Genomic DNA, 17,072 nt, shown 5'->3' on the forward strand with positions numbered 1-17,072 from the left:
AAAAGGTACCAAATTCTTACATGTACAAAAACATGGGAGATAAATTATTATAGTTTGCAGTTTTTCTTCTTCTCTCAAAATAGTTATTTTATATTCTATTTCAATTATTATATACAGTATTCATCATTTAGGAAAATAATCATAATAAAGATATTTTTCATTTAAACGTAAACCATCATGGGAGTTTTTTTTTTAGGTTACATACATGTTACACTAACTAAAAGTGATTTTACATACCATCAACTGCACTTAAAAAATATTCAATATCACCAACAGTACAATTAAGTTATATTCTATAGCATTATTATAACTTATTCGTTTGGACCAGTTCTGTCAATTGAAGATTAAAGTCATCTTACTATTTTTTATACAATAGTTTGCACTTTTTACAGCGACCCAAATTCCGGCCCAAATATTTGGTGCGTGCACATATTTCACTCTCGTTCTCGTAGATGGTAAATAAACTGTCCGAATAATGTCGACATTTAGAGATGGAGCGTTATTAGCGGCTGGAGGGACAGCGGGTTTATCCTTCCTAGCATGGAGAACCATGTTTCCCTGGATAAAGTATGATATACAGACATTGAAAAAACTGAAGAACGTAGGACAACAGGTAAACGACGATATCATGAACAATCGTTTACTCATTGATCACTTTGAAGCTTCCGTCAAAAGATTTCCAAAGCGGACTTATGTAATATATGAAGATAGATGTTACTCATATGAATATGTAAACACTCAGGCATGCAGAGTAGCAAATATAGTTAGCAAATGGGGTTTAAAACAAGAGGATTCAGTTTCAATTCTGGTTCACAACAGTCCAGATTTTATTTGGACATTTCTAGGTAAGATCAATGTTAATTTTATTCACATATTTCCAAGTAAATAGACTAATCGTAGATACTAGAATTTGAAATTTTGTATTTGCGCAAAAGTGCCGTTCGTCTATAAAAGACTCATCAGTGACGCTCGAATAAAATGAACAATGTATTGTATAACCTTTGCCAATATCTCTTATATCTCAAATACAACTGATGGTATAAAAGAGGAACGGAAGATACCAGAGGGACAGTCAAACTTATACATCGAAAGTACACTGACACCGCCATGGCTAAAAATGAAAAAGACAAACAGAAAAGGGAGAAGGTTTGGTACCATTAAAATGTTTAATCCCGCTGCAAATGTTTGCACCTGTCCTAAGTCAGGAATCTGATGTACAGTAGTTGTCGTTTGTTTGTGCAATTTATATGTTTCTCGTTTTTTATATAGCTTAGACCGTTGGTTTTCCCATTTGAATGGTTTTACACTAGTAGTGATGGGACCCTTTATAGCTTGTTGTTCGGTGTGAGCCAAGGCTCCGTGTTGAAGGCCGTACATAATGGTTTACTTTTATAAATTGTTATTTGGATGGAGAGTTGTCTCATTGGTACTCACACCACATCTTCGTATATCTATAAACAATAGTAAACATGACACAACATAGAAAACTAAAGAATAAGCAACACAAACCCCATCAAAAACTGGGGTATCTCAGGTGCTCCGGAAGAGTAAGCAGATATGGCTCCACATGTGGCACCCGTCATGTTGCTTATATTGTAAGAAATCCTTAAATAGTCAAATTTGGTAGGTCACATTCATGAAAGGGAAAGGGATTGTAGTTACGACGTAAGGAATATATTCGATATCATCTGTAAAACGGTTATTCCATAACTGTCAACCAACGCATGATGGCGTCCGTAAAATTTATGAAGGGATGATTTCAACTTCACCATTAGGAACTCTTGGTTTAATAGCTTCCTTGTGTGCAGCAACCCCCTATCAAGAAAATCATGATAGGAAATACAAGCACGGGATTGGTATAACCTTTACGAATATCTATATAAATCAATACGAAAATAGACAGATGATACAATATCAAGTTCTTTAAAAATATTTCATTGTTAACAGCTAGAAACTAAATCTACATTTCCTCGAATTCCTGTATTATAAATCCCTATATATTTGACAGTGTTGACAAATTGTGGAATACTTCTGTAAACTCTCAATTTTTGATATGATATTTAGCACAATGCCAAAGGGGCGATAAAAAAACTTTTTTATTTTGTTAAAAGCTTAAGTTTCAAATTAATATGTTCTTGATATATCGTTGGCTTGATTAACCCAAGTCTTCAGGCCTCACGGTCATAAAACTTTCGAGCATGATTTTTGTACACCAATCAAATTGCTGGATTTCATGTTTCAAGCATGACTTTTGTGCTCCGAGCACTGAGCAAAGTTTTATGCCTTCAAGGCCAGGACATTATCAGTGTAAATATGCAGAAAAAAAAGACAGATTTTTTGTGAAATGTCTTGAAAATGATATTTCAATGAACAAGACATGCGTTTTCTCAAGGAGGATAAAAAAGACATACCTGGTCAAATAATACTCATAGGTACCAGAATTATAATTCAGTACGCCAGACGCGCGTTTCGTCTACATAAGACTCATCAGCGACGCTCATATCAAAATATTTATAAAGTCAAACATGTACAAAGTTGAAGATCATTGACGATACAAAATGTCAAAAAGATGTGCCAAATACGACTAAGGTAATCTATACCTTGGATAAAAAAAATCCTTAGTTTTTTCGAAAATAGATCTCCTTCTGGGAAATAGTCGTCAACAACTGTTATAACTCGTTTGCTTTATTGTTTCTATTAATACAAGTGTTTGTAAAGGAATCTTAAAATAAAATGACCAAGAATGTGTTTATGTGACCCACCCGCTCAAAACTCTAATTTGGCATTAAAATTACAAACATCATTTCATAGAAAAGATGTGCATACAAAGTATCAAATCAAATTGATTGGACTATCAGTTCATCATAAACGTTAACCTGAAGAGGGTCAGACAACCGTACGGTCGGACGAACGGACGCAAAGACCCATAAACATAATGCCCCTAAATAATTACGACAATACATTTCATTGAAACACATACAAATACACATACATTAAGACATAAATAGTAGTTTACAGCTGTTCAAAAATCATCAATTGATTTAGAAACAACAAACCCGGGGAAACACATCAAACATTAATACAAGCATAGAAAGATAAAAAAATTTATATTGATTTAACTTTATTAATGAAATATTAATATTCAAGTACTAAGTAATATGAGGTCACAAAACAGTAACATATGACTTGTAACCGTCCCTTGCATTGTACATTTATGCTTCATATTCAAAGACATTACATGCATTTAATATCTACAGGTTTATCAAAATTGGGTATAATAGCAACGTTATTGAATACAAACGTTCGAGGTGAAACACTGATCAACGCTATAGATGTTACTGATACGAAAGCTGTCATTGTAGGTCAAGGTAAGTTCATTACTGAAAAGCGGACAGGTTAAAGTCGCCGCAGTTATCAATCTGACACCACAGTGTTCGTATACACATTTGATATTTCATGTTCTTTGTTGTTTCATTACCCTATATATAGCTACATGTAAACAATTTTGAATCACGACTGTCAATAACAACATTCTATTCCGTGAAGATAATCAATCTTTTGTAAATATTTGTTGTTATATATTCATTCTGTATGATGATGGTCTGGATGTCCGTTACTGATGTCTATCATGACTGTTACATCGAGTCAGTCATGTCATTACATTTTTGACGACTCTGTAAAGGACCCATATCATTATTTTCATATGGACAGTTATTTAGCTAAATCAGAAAAACATTGGTCAATGTCATAAATATTAACAACAATCGTAGTGGTACTTACATGTTATAAGAGCACTCTGAATACGAAGCGTAATGCAATGGTGTTTTACTTCATTCAGAAATTTGTTCTGAAATATTTCATTGAACAATCTTGTGATGCAATGGACATGTGTGGACATCCTGCATTGTTTCCTGAGAAATACTTTTGAAAGCCCAAATAATAGTTCAATGTTGAGCTTATATTTTAAAAAGCCATTAAAATGATTGTAAACATATTTCTTTTTGTAATTAACATATGAATTATATCATTAAGGGGAGGATCTTTATGATGCCGTCTATGAGATAGTGGATACAATTGGCGTACCAGTATATCTCATTGGGCCATCACCGAGTGCTGATAGTCGTTTCCAGTCGTGGGACAGTTTAATGATGCAGTCATCACCGGCAGATATATGTACAGCTGTTCGAAGTCATATTGATATATATAGTCCTGTTTGTTATATATTCACATCTGGAACAACAGGTATTAACCTTCTTTTTATATAAACAAGGCCGTTAGTGTTCTCGTTTGAATTGTTTTACATTGTCATATTGAATTGGGGCCTTTTATAGCTGACTGTGCGGTATGGGCTTTGCTCATTGTTGAAGGCCGTACCATGACCTATAGTTGTAAATGTCTGTGTCATTTTGGTCTCTTGTGGACAGTTGTCTCATTGGCAATCATACCACATCTTCTTTTTTATATAAGATTATTTTAAGAATCATTCTAATATGAAGCTCAACTTTTGATTTATAAACAAAATAGGAGACACAGTTGAATTTAAAATGTCAAGATATCAAATTGAAAATTTCTGTTGTTGCGTCTTGGCCATTATCCTTCATCTGCATCCCTTTTTTAACTTTTGATTCAAAGCCTATTTATATGAAAAAAATACACTATTTATTTCTATATGTGTAAACAATCATGTGTGGCATTGGTACTTTATTATTCTGTTTAGACATTGAAGTCACATAGTAGCATTGCCGTGTCAACTGAGCTTTTATATGGTATCCATGAACTTCGTCACTTTAAAAATTTGAAAGCCTTGCCAAATACATCTCAGGCAAATATCTCAATGGGATTATCATTTACATTGTAAAGATACACACTGCTGTTATGTACTGACGAATACATAAACAATACATATCACTACCTCCAATCACTGCGCTTCTAGGTTGACTAACTACAGTTTGGTTACACGAAAGTACAACATAAAGCTGGGAAATGTAGCACAATTTGTTAACTTTAGTGAACATATTTCATTTTCATTTCACCAGAGCATATATTGTAAATTCTGAATTTATCTCTTTTTCTCATTTAGGTGAGAAAGGTTTTGTTTTACAGTGTCAAATTTTCCTGCCTTAAAAAACAAAAAAACCAATGAAGGTGTATTTTGTTTTCTAAGAGAACATGTTATATCATGAAAATATAAAACCTCAATTTGAGTATTGTTCTACAGTCTTATTTAAATGAAAATGATTGCGACCTTTTTATTTGACAGGGCTACCAAAAGCAGCAATCGCTAGGCAGGGAAAGCTTATTCAGTGGGCTGCACTATTTCTAATAATGGGCGTTACCCCAGATGACGTCATATATGACGTGCTTCCATTTTATCATGGAGTAGGACTGGTGGGAATGTTGGGTGCAGCCATAGAAGGTATGTTAAATGCTGTTATCTGACCTTTACATTTCTAAAAATACCATTGGTTAAAAGCCATCGCGTACTGACCGTGTGTATTTGATACTGGGTTAGTAGGCGTGGTTTATTTCGTGCATACCTCCATATATATAAACATCGCAGAGAAAAAATCTGTAATGTTACGCCTGGACAACAGAGGGGGAATTGCAATAAATTTAGAATACACATTAAAAAGTAAAATGACAAAAATACTGAACTTAGAGGAAAATGAATTTGGAAAGTCCATAATCACATGGCAATTTCAAATAACAAAACGCATCAAAAACGAATGGACAAGAACTGTCATATTCCTGACTTGGTACAGGCATTTTCAAATGTAGAAAATGGTGGATTAAACCTGGTTTTATAGCGCTAACCCTCTAACTTTGATGACAGTCTCATCAAATTCCGTTATATTTACATTGATGCGTTAACTAAACAGACACAATAAATAAATAGTCAAAATATGAGTACATCAGTCATCATCGTATAACAATTTTAAAAGAAACAATTTAACAGAAAACAAAAACTTCTATCTACAAACACATTCATTGATTTGAGTGTCTGACGTCAGAAAATGTTTTACGTCACATAAATTTGTCGTTCAATGTGCAAACAAACAATTTTAAAATTTACATAGGCAATGTTAGTATACAGGGTAAAAAAATCAAAAGTATGTAAGAATAAATTTCAGAAATAGACCGAGATTGAAAATAGTCCAAAACTTCTATATAGAATTTATATAAATCCACAAATAGTAAATTCTACTACGCGATTGAATGATTTTGACGTTTATGGTTCAACGTATTGTGAAATATTTCACTGAACAATCTTGTAATGCAATGGACATGTGCGGCAGCTGATGTGTGGATATCCTGAGAAGTCCAAATAATAGTTCAATGTTGAGCTTATATTATTTCAGAAATATATCATAATGACATAAACTAGAACAATATCATACTGACGGGATCTTTTAAAGTACAGAGTTACGTTATAAGAACCAAAGAAATACAAAAAGTCGCATAAACAAAGCACGACACCAAAAATTGAAAGACAATACAAACACATTGACGAGATGTAAAAGTACCGAGCCACGTCAAACGGATATCACATAAAACCATTCAACAGTAAAAGTAATATTAATAATAGAACAAAGAAAAATGAAAGAACTATAAACACGTTGTTAAGATGATAAACAACATCAGTACGCAGAATCTATACATCAAGACCATCGTGTATTATTTGTGAAGTTGATACGGAATATTCATCAACAAGGTAAAAGCTTAGAAGTGGTTATATGGGCATTTGCTAACGACCAATAGAAGAAAGTTTTAAAAATCGAAAAGACTTGATCACTTTGATATGCCACAAGTCTTAATGTTTATATAGTCGGTAAGATATATTCGCTACACAGAACGCTAGTGACATAATAAGATATATATGGAATTTTTTTTACCTCAAAGATATCGTATGTACACTATGCAACAAAATGTCTGTAAACCATGACCGTCTTTGACTCAATGTGCATGTGACTAACGATTACAAAAATTCACAAACTAAAAGTAATAAAAATATAATGAAGCATGCAAGATACAACCGTGACAAATGCCTTGGAAACATTTCATTATTTTGTAAGTTATAGTGATTATATTACTTTGATATTAAAACAATTCAAAGAAGATGACATTTTATTTAATCGTTAACTTCCTTAAGCTGCCAATCTAATGACCAACTTAGATCTGAAGTTGGTAAATGATTTAAATGTCTTTTATTAATTTTGTTATTACGATTTATTAAAAAACCCATACTATTTCACTTTTTTTACAATGCCTTTAAGGAAAAACAGAAAAGTTACTAGCAGAGTCAATGTCAAAGTCAAACGTCCTCGATTTTATTGATATAAAATTTAAAATATGAATTGGCATCAACACAAAAACAAAATACAAATATTAATCATTATAATCAAACATATGCAAATAAAATGTTAGTATATATGTTAAATATATCAATACAAAACAGAAATAAGAAAATTGATTTCTAATTTATATTTTTTTTTGTATAATTTTCCCTTCTATCTATAAGACTGAGGAGGTACAGTTTTATATAATTGTAACTTCATTTAGTGAACGTCTGAACCTGTACATTTCTGAAATACATTTTAGGCCACATTTATTGATATCATAATAATTACTTCGAAATATGAGATGGAAGTTTTCAATGTCTGAAAGTTTATTGAAGATGGTAAAATATCTGAAATATTCTGGAAACAAATATGCCTCAACCCATTGAGTTGTTACATTTTTTGGTGAATTGTAATTACTCTTTAACTACAAATTTAGAAAAGGGACATAATCTGTTTACTAAAATCAATCTGTTAGTGTCTGCCTATTTCAATTATAACTATAGTCTTACTTGTCCCGATTTTTATAAAGTTTGAAAATACATGCTTTGTCTGTATATCTGATTTTAAAAAGTCTGCCATTTCATATTTATTCTTCACATCCTTGAAGATTATTTTCTCCTTTTTTTAATAATTTTTCTTGAAATGGAATTGGGATAATATGTTAGGTAATATGATAAAAACGTTCAATTCTGTTGTAAATTTGAAACTATAGTTGTTGAAGTAAGGCTTCCTATATGAGAATTAAGGAAATAGTATTAATTTTAGATTTTGTTAAAATATACCTTATAAGTTATCAACCTTTTCTATAACAATTATGGGATTATTTAGTGTGCTGCATGATATTCGATCCTTTGAAGAAAAAAACACAAACGTAGAATATTTTATTTGTACGCGTTTCTATGGCTGTTTTACGCAATATTCTTAGTCTTTGTCATATCATGGCGAACAGCCTGTATTGCTGGTAAGAAGACGTATCTTTCAGAAATATCCACCAACTTTGGGAGGAAAACTGGCAACCCTTGTCAATAAAGATTGTAATAGAACCCACTGCGCAACGACTTTAGTTCCCACTCACAACCTCTTAGTTGACACACAAGTGATCTCTGAAAATAAGCTGCTTACACCTCTAAGCCACTGAGGCCCCGTAGACGTTAGTTTAATAAGATTTTCTAATGTAATCAAGATAATTTAAAATCAAAAAAGATATTGATAACCTTTTAGGAAAATTACAATCCTGATTTACGCTATTTGAATTTCTCTTGCAGTCCAGTACTTTTGTTATTTTACTCTTTTTTAACAGTCGTCAAATTCGTAATACTTTACCTTTTTCTTGTGTCCTTTCAAGATTTCTTCTATGGCTATGTTTGACTTATGCGATTTGTTCATCTTTTTGACAGGATCAACCTTTAACCTTAATGCAATGATAAACTGAAGTTTAATAATTTATGGCATGTTCAATTCTTTATTGGTGGACCGACTATTTTTAACATATCAATTATTTTGCAGGTTGTTCAATGTTAACTCGTAAGAAGTTTTCTGCGCACAATTTTTGGGCAGATTGTAGAAAACATAAAGTGACAATTGTTCAGTATATTGGAGAATTGTGTAGATATGTATTAGCCGTACCAGAGGTAAATTAATGTAATCTTGCAAATTATAACCGTTTTTTTCGTTTGGATTGATTTTTCGGGGCCTTTTATAGCTGACTATGCTGTATGAACTTTGCTCATTGTTGAAGGCCGTGCAATGACCTATAATTGTTAATTTCTATGTTATTTTGGTCTCTTGTTAAGAGTTGTCTTATTGGCAATCATACCACATCTTCTTTTTTAAAACACAAAGTTAACATGACACTCAAATATTATATACAAAACAGAAAGAAAATGTTTTTTTTTAAATTGAAAGAATTTAATATATTATCTAAAAACAAGCAACAAATCCCTTGGTATTTACAGAAATCATCTTATTCTTTTTCAAAATTCGTTGTGACTTAATTTGTTATTGCTCGTTCAAGATCTCACGCTGTCTAATACATATGATAGCTTATTCGGTTCATACGAGAATTTCTATTAAATGTGATCGACAGCCATAATTGACAAGTTGTGCTCTAGAAAAAGTAACTCTAATGAGTTGTCAATCGTGGAGTTCAACCCACGGAGAAGACAGTAATTGTATTCACTACATATAATATCATTGTTTTGTATCCAATATTTGTGAAGTTAGCAGTAGTATGATATATATGTTTATCTTGATAACACTCGATAGTCATATCGGATATTGTATAATTTATACTAGTAATTTGACAAACAGCTGTTATCCTTTGCACATTTTACGATGGCTATTAACGTTGAAAATGGTAATACAGAGGACGAATTTCTGGCAGTTTTGTTAATTGAGATGTAGTAAACAATTTTCATAAGAAAATAATGAGATATGGTATTACAAAAAATGAGTAAATAATAAAACAAGATACACTAGACGAGATTTATTTAAGCATCTTAAAAAAAACAACCCGAAAGTAACTATGGCAAGAAGCAAACAACGATAGTCACAAAATAAAAAAATCATGACTAGGTATATACATAATCTGTCTTGGTTAATCAACTCTGTGAGCGGTCATTTTTTTTAAACCTAAGTCAGTTTAAAACTGAACAGCAGACAAAATAAGATGCCTTTACTTATCGGAGCACTGCAAAAATATACAAATCACGATTTTCTAAATATAATAATATGAAGATGTGTTATAATTGCACATAAGACAACTCTCAATCATAGACTAAATGGCATGAAAGTTGACAACTATAGGTCTTCAACATTGAGCAAAACCAATACTGCTAGTTAGTCAGCCATAAAAGTATCCGCAATAGCAACAAGAAAATTTTTGACGCAAAATAACCTAGTGACTGTTCAAAGCTATGTCCATTTTCCGTGGTATAAATGTTTCACTAAATGTTATATATAAAACGTCATTAAGAATTTTATGTTTCGACAATGTGACATTAAGTTTTTAGCGGAAACAAGTTCTTAAGGAGTTAAGCAACTGTAATATTTACACAATACTAGTATTCTAAATAATGTATAACAAAAATTACCGCATCCAACGATAAGTTCAAACAGGAGAAGTCCCCAAAAACTGACAAAATGAAACATCACCAGTCAACATGCTTTTAAGAAAAGGAAGTATCTTTAATTTGTATGTCTATGAAAAACTGAATGTCTTAGTATCGAGAACAGCATATCGTTCCAACAACTTCCATTGCAAAAAAAAAAAAAAAAAAGAAATCGAAATAATCCTCAAATGAATTTGTATGTCTAGAAAAACATAAAAATATATATATTATAAGGATGTAAAACATATAAAGCAAAACAAGTTTGATTTTGTAGAGCTGTTTTAAATAATGAAAGCTTGAAAACTATCAATTTGAGCTATAATTACATATCGAGAGCATACGAGTTATTTTTACAGCATCCAAAAGACGGAATTCACAACGTACGAAGTTTTATTGGAAATGGATTGCGACAGGATATTTGGACTCCACTACAGACTCGGTTTAAAATACCTAACATTGTTGAATTCTTTGGTGCTAGCGAGGGCACTGGTGCAGTGGTAAATGTGTGTAACAGACCAGGCGCTGTTGGTAGAATATCCCCATTACTGGTAAGAGTTATAATAAGTATTTGCATGCGGAGAAAGCCAATCATATTGTTTGAATATTAACATACTAAGTCCTGTTCTATGTGATGTAAATTTTCTTTGAGCGATTCAGTACTGTGCGGTAACTCTTAAGTTGTTTTTATTGCGTTGTTGAGCACAGGTAAATTACAATCACTAACAATAATATCAATAGACTATACACATTTTAATTGACTTATACATGTTATAGGATGTAATGTAGATTTATATCATTTTTACATTGTATGCTGATTTTGCGAAAAAAAAGGAGGGCGATGGGTGCCCAAAAAATCCTTCACCTCTATGAAGTTAATATTTTTAACATATTTGTTTGTAGAGGATTGGAAACAATGGTATTACAACTTATAGTAATCCCTCTCCACTTTGAAAGTGCGAGTGCTGCCTTGTAGTGGCATCAGCCTATTCGTTTTCGACATCTACAAGAGTGTCTTTTACGTGCAAGGTAGTTAACGAAGAACAAAACAATGGATGTTTTGAAAAAAATAAAAACGGCAAAGAGAAAAATTGCAATAACAAAACATTCCACAGTAACCTGAATAAAAAGTAAATATGAAATAAATATTTCATTTATCTATAACAGTATGTACATGATGGACATATAAATCGTTGGCATCGGCAAACGTTAAACATTATGTATTTTTACCAACTTCACCTAATTTATTTTCATTAGAACAGATTGGATCCTTCACCTAAATTCCTGGTGAAATACGATGTTGTAACTGCCATACCACTACGTGACAAGTCAGGACGTTGTATGCAAGTACAAATAGGTATTTACTGTATAAAAAGTATAGTTTGTGGTAAGACTATTGGGTGAAATAATATCCGAAGTTTTTCAGAGATGATTAAAAAATATAAAAGCACAGAACCCAAATCATATCTATCGTTTTCTAAAATTATGAACTTGTTGCTTCTTTTTCATTTGTTCATTTGATTGAAAGTGTTTTCCTTTTTGAATTTACCTTGGAGGTCTGTATTTTTGTTTTATTTTTTCTATTTTTAACATGTTTTTTTTATGTTGAACACGTAGTTTATCTATATCAATATACCAAAATCGTTGTGTTCCTTGACGTGCTACATCATGTTTCTCATGAAAGGATTGTTTGGGGGTTAATTGTTCTTTCGAATTTACTGTATGGTTTTGAGCACAACTGATCTGAAATATGCGTAAATATATGGTTTATCATATTAGATTTGACATCACATCATACTTCACGTGGTTCTAACACGGATTTAACAGGAACATAAGGTACCATTTAAATAGTTAAGATATGAATTCAAGATAAAGATAGTATACGAAGTTGTTAGTTCAGAAACGGTCCAAGATAAATATAGTATATAGATTGAACAGTTCAAGATGAAGATGGCGTATCAATTTTAAGGAGTGAAGTTTATCTCTTTAAACATGAATCTTCTGTCATAACATTTTTTGCGTAATCATGTGTTCTTTTAGGTGAAGATTTATGGGTAAAGCCCAAATTACCAAAGTTAAACATTGTTACATATAGAATGCCCAAAAATATTTTTGTTGTCGGCATCTGATAGCTTGCTTTTTTGGTATGTAGCATCATCCTGCTTGTTCATTTTCAGCAATGACAGTTGTCCATTTTTAAGGATATAACTTAACTATGAGATAAATGTTTTTTTGGTTTATATTTCTAACTGTACAGGAGAACCCGGCTTATTTCTATGTGGAATTCAAGCAATAAACAGTATAGAAAGAGGTTTATACAAAGGTAACATGGAGATGACAGAGAAAAAGATCGTACGTAACGTGTTTAAAGAAGGGGATGCTTACTTCAATTTTGGTGACTCTATGATTCTAGATAAAGACTATTTTTTGTATTTCCATGACCGAGTTGGTGATACATTCAGGTAAGCAGTTTAAAAAAATCTGTTTATTAAATAAACGAACCTTTTCATTGTATTTATAGACAGCTATTAAATTAATAATAAACATACTGAACGCGAGGGAAAATTTCAAACAAAACGTTACTTAAAAAATGACAAAATCAAAAGCTCAAACATACCAATCAAATGGAATGCAGCTGTAATATTCTGGATTTGGTACTGACATTTCCGTATGTTTGAAAATAGTGGATTAAATCTGGTTTTATGGCTAGCTTATCATTTCACCTGTATAACAGTCACGTAAAATCCAATTACATTGAAACCAATGTGAGAGCAAACCAAACAGATGTCATACTTAGTAGGTACAAATGTAAAAATTAAGGAGACAGCAGTCAACATAGTACTATTATCTTAATCACTATAACAGTAAAAGACAATGTCAACAACAACACATGGCAATTGAACACTTAATAGACAAAGCTCGTACATCTCGTAAGAAAAATTGAAACAAAAGAATCTTAAAAAAATATGATAGTGCAATAACACATTAGCGGTATATATGATATTAGTTACATGAAGTGTTAGTGACATAATACGATATATATGGAATTTACTGACCCCCATATCTATCGTAATAGGTCACTAGCACACCGTTTAACGAATTTATCTTACCGACTATCTTCATATGTTGTATTTTGACCAGCGGCTTATCAGATAAATTAGATCTATAATACTTAAGTTTCAAGGTCCTAGTTCCAATTATGTGTCTATAAAGGAAGTAAATGCCAACAATAAAAACTGTTTAGCTTTAAATTTGTTTTATGAATTTATTTCAATCGTTCACTACATGTATCAATTTCTTCGACTTTTGAATACTTCAAATTTCTTTTTTGTTTTGTTTGAAAGGAAAATAACTCCGTTATGCCAACAATTACAACTTGTTTGCTTTAATGAAGTTTTATGAACTTATTTCAACCTTTCATCATCATTTGCGTGGTCTGTGGAATCTTTTCAGAATTTACCGCAACACCGTGTTGTTTTTATACAGGTTCGTTGCATCTTTTTGTTTTGAAAGGGAAGTAACTCCTTACTTATCACATATGGTAACTAACCATGTATGGTAAATAACCCTATAATGGTTAGGGCACCCTATATCAAATATACATAGCCACCACGTGTAGTCCTTTAACCAATCATATCTCTATAAATCTTTAGGAGGTTAGATAAATACCGACCCACTCCATTTAGTTATAATTTGGTTTCTTTAACTTTGTCAACTTTTAATCGAATTGATTTCTATGTCGGGTTTCCTAATGAAGATTTTATAAAAATGATTCATCTGAACAAATTCAACATTCATAAAAATAAAACCTAAGAAATTACTTTTATGATTGATAAATATCACAATTATTTACAAAAAGGGGGAGTTTCCAATCCTCTCACGTGTAATTACAACTTACTCAGTATATCGCTAAAAGTTACTGTCCGCTAGGCATTCCCAATCTAACAGACGGTGTATCTCCAATTCAATCAATAAATAATAAGCCACTGACATCAAGTATTAGAAAGGTTTTGATGTTAATTACCATAGACAGCAGTAACTAATTGCAACAGAACAATAGAACAAGAATCAAGAACCTTTAAATTGATTCTTCTGCAGAATGAAAGGTAAATAAATACTCCAGCCTCTCGATTATATATCGTCCTTGATTTTGTTTTTGGTCTGCAACAGCGTTGTGTTTATGTAACAACTAACGTAATAACTAACGGCCTATTTAACCTCCAAAAGGTGAAAGAAAAACAGCAATACACGACAACTCCTAAATTACAGACTCCTAACTTGAGACAGGAACATATAAACATAATGTGTCGGAAGTCGATCATGTTAACGGGATCCCAATCCTCCTAACTTGAGATAATGGTGTAACAGTACAACATAAGAACAAACTATAAAAATCTGTTGTAAAAGGCTTAAATCATCCAATGGATACAAATAAACATACATTTATCAAAAACACAATGTGGACGTTGCCGGGGAGTTGTACACCCCAACAGCAAAACGACACTACGTACATATCTGTGTGTACGTTTATATAATCGATTCATCATATGATTTTAAGTTATCAATTTCAGATGGAAAGGTGAAAATGTATCTACAACAGAAGTTGCCAATATAATAACCACTTTACCCTTTATAATAGATGCTAATGTTTATGGTATAACCGTCCCTGGTAAGATATATATCATATTCTGAATTTATCTATTTGATATAATTTACAAATTAGCAAATCAATGATCGATATTTTCAGATTAGTTTTCCCGCTGTTACACCTAAAACTAAATTACTGTGTATTCGCATCGGGGTTTTTTTTTTTTTGTGGCATTTTTGCATGTTGGTTCAATGGGGTCAAAACTAAAATCATTAATATCTTTAAACGAAAGAAATTAGAAAAAAATCAAACCTTGGATTAAGACAAATGAGATGACATGACATTCAAAAAGCATTATAATGTTACAAGGAATCATCTAAACAACAGTATACAACCGTGTCTGCATACTATTTAAACATACATTTTTTTCCGAACGGAATATTATAATCTTTTCGTATGTTAAGATGTAATCTACCGTTCTAAAGCCACTGTTTTTGTCAGTTCACACCCATACAACATGAATGATATGTATCCAAGGTTATGTCTCTCGTGCAATAAAAATGTATAAACAAAACTACTGGACTCAAAGGTGAAATTGAAATAGAAAGGTCAGCAATCTTTAAAAAATCTGCGAATCTTACAAAGTATAATTATAGGTTGAAAAGAAATATTTTCAAATGATGAAACTTTTGAGTAGAGACGCAATACAGAAATCAATTACTTTATTATTGTATCATGTATACATAACTAATGATTTTAAAATTACCCTGAAATATTTAAAACATGAGATTATAATTGTAAAACAAACAGGTCATGACGGACGAGCTGGGATGGCATCTATTATATTAAAGGATAACGAAGAGATAAGTGTCGACAAGTTAAACGCCATATACAACCACTTGGAACAAAAATTACCAAAATATGCAAGACCTATTGTAATACGGTTTGAAAGAAAGATGAGAACAACGGGAACTTTCAAGAATCTAAAAGGAGACTTGATGAAGGAAGGATTTGATCCAAACATTGTACCGGACCCAATGTATTATTTGTCAACAGAAGCAAAAACATATGTGCCTCTTGATAAGGGAAGTTATCATCATATGCTACAGTCCAAACTTTAAATGTATCCTTAAAAATAATAAAAGAAAACATTTCTCTTCTATTATCAGCTTTGAAACAATAATATATACCGCTGATTGATATATTTTAAGTATTTTCCTTTACCAATATATAGCTTGCTATGTTAGAACAGTTGTCAACGTTTAAATTACCTAAGATTGACTAATTCATTTTTGTTTTAATTAGGAATTATAGAACATTTGTATCGTTATGAATGTTATTTTACAATGTTTTACTTTTTATGGAAAAAATAATAAAAAATAATTAATTATATTACATATAAATAGTAGTGTCAAGTTATGTAAAATTTGCCAACTTGGCTGCATTGTTCATATTTCACGTCCATTGTTAGGCCAAATCAGCGCTTTCTAGTGCCATTTCTATCTACTAGTTGTGTTACGAGTGCCAATTAGACAACTCTCCATCAAAGTCACATTTTTAATGGTATACCAATATTATAGGCCAAAGTAAGGACTTCAGCTCGGAGCCTCAGCTCACATCGAACAGCAAGCTATAAATGCCGCAAAAATGACTAGTGTAAAGCCATTCAAAAGGGGAAACCAGCTGTCTTATAAAACGAGAAACGGGAAATATTTATGAACAGATCAACAAACGAAAACTACTGAACATCAGATTCCTTACTTAAGATAGGTGCAAACAAATGCAGAAGATATTATAATACTAATAGGACATGATGTTTGGTTTAGACACATGAAACATATACGCGACTCAGACATACCACATGAATCTAGAGAGTCTTTCTGTTAAAACCAAACCTTTAATGTTATAGCTTTATCTTTTCCTTTAATTCATCTGTCCAGGTGGTTCATTGATAGCAGTTTAAGTAGGAATAACCAACTTTCCGATTGTTATTATCATCACAATCCATTCGTCAGTTTTACAGGGATTTATCTACGA

General features: G+C 31.8%; 1 protein-coding gene across 1 annotated transcript; it reads left to right on the forward strand.

Moving 5' to 3' along the window:
• Positions 1-405: 405 nt before the first annotated feature.
• Positions 406-16,425, forward strand: LOC143057177 (long-chain fatty acid transport protein 2-like). The gene is made up of 10 exons (XM_076230434.1): positions 406-845; positions 3,258-3,368; positions 4,033-4,242; positions 5,261-5,416; positions 8,847-8,971; positions 10,807-10,998; positions 11,705-11,804; positions 12,705-12,909; positions 15,019-15,116; positions 15,846-16,425. Exons 1-10 carry the CDS (start codon positions 476-478, stop codon positions 16,154-16,156), a joined length of 1,878 nt encoding a protein of 625 aa, XP_076086549.1. The 5' UTR covers positions 406-475; the 3' UTR covers positions 16,157-16,425.
• The last annotated feature ends 647 nt before the right edge of the window (positions 16,426-17,072 follow it).

The sequence above is a fragment of the Mytilus galloprovincialis genome, chromosome 13 (genome assembly GCF_965363235.1).
Source record: "Mytilus galloprovincialis chromosome 13, xbMytGall1.hap1.1, whole genome shotgun sequence".
NCBI lineage: Eukaryota > Metazoa > Mollusca > Bivalvia > Mytilida > Mytilidae > Mytilus > Mytilus galloprovincialis.

What these genes read in the sequence shown, in the direction of transcription:
- LOC143057177 (XM_076230434.1), top strand. Translation starts at nt 476, where the DNA reads ATGTCGACATTTAGAGATGGAGCGTTATTAGCGGCTGGAGGGACAGCG. An exon ending in TTTTATTTGGACATTTCTAG is followed by an intron (nt 846 to 3,257) that starts GTAAGATCAATG and finishes TAATATCTACAG; the next exon opens with GTTTATCAAAATTGGGTATA. An exon ending in AGCTGTCATTGTAGGTCAAG is followed by an intron (nt 3,369 to 4,032) that starts GTAAGTTCATTA and finishes TATATCATTAAG; the next exon opens with GGGAGGATCTTTATGATGCC.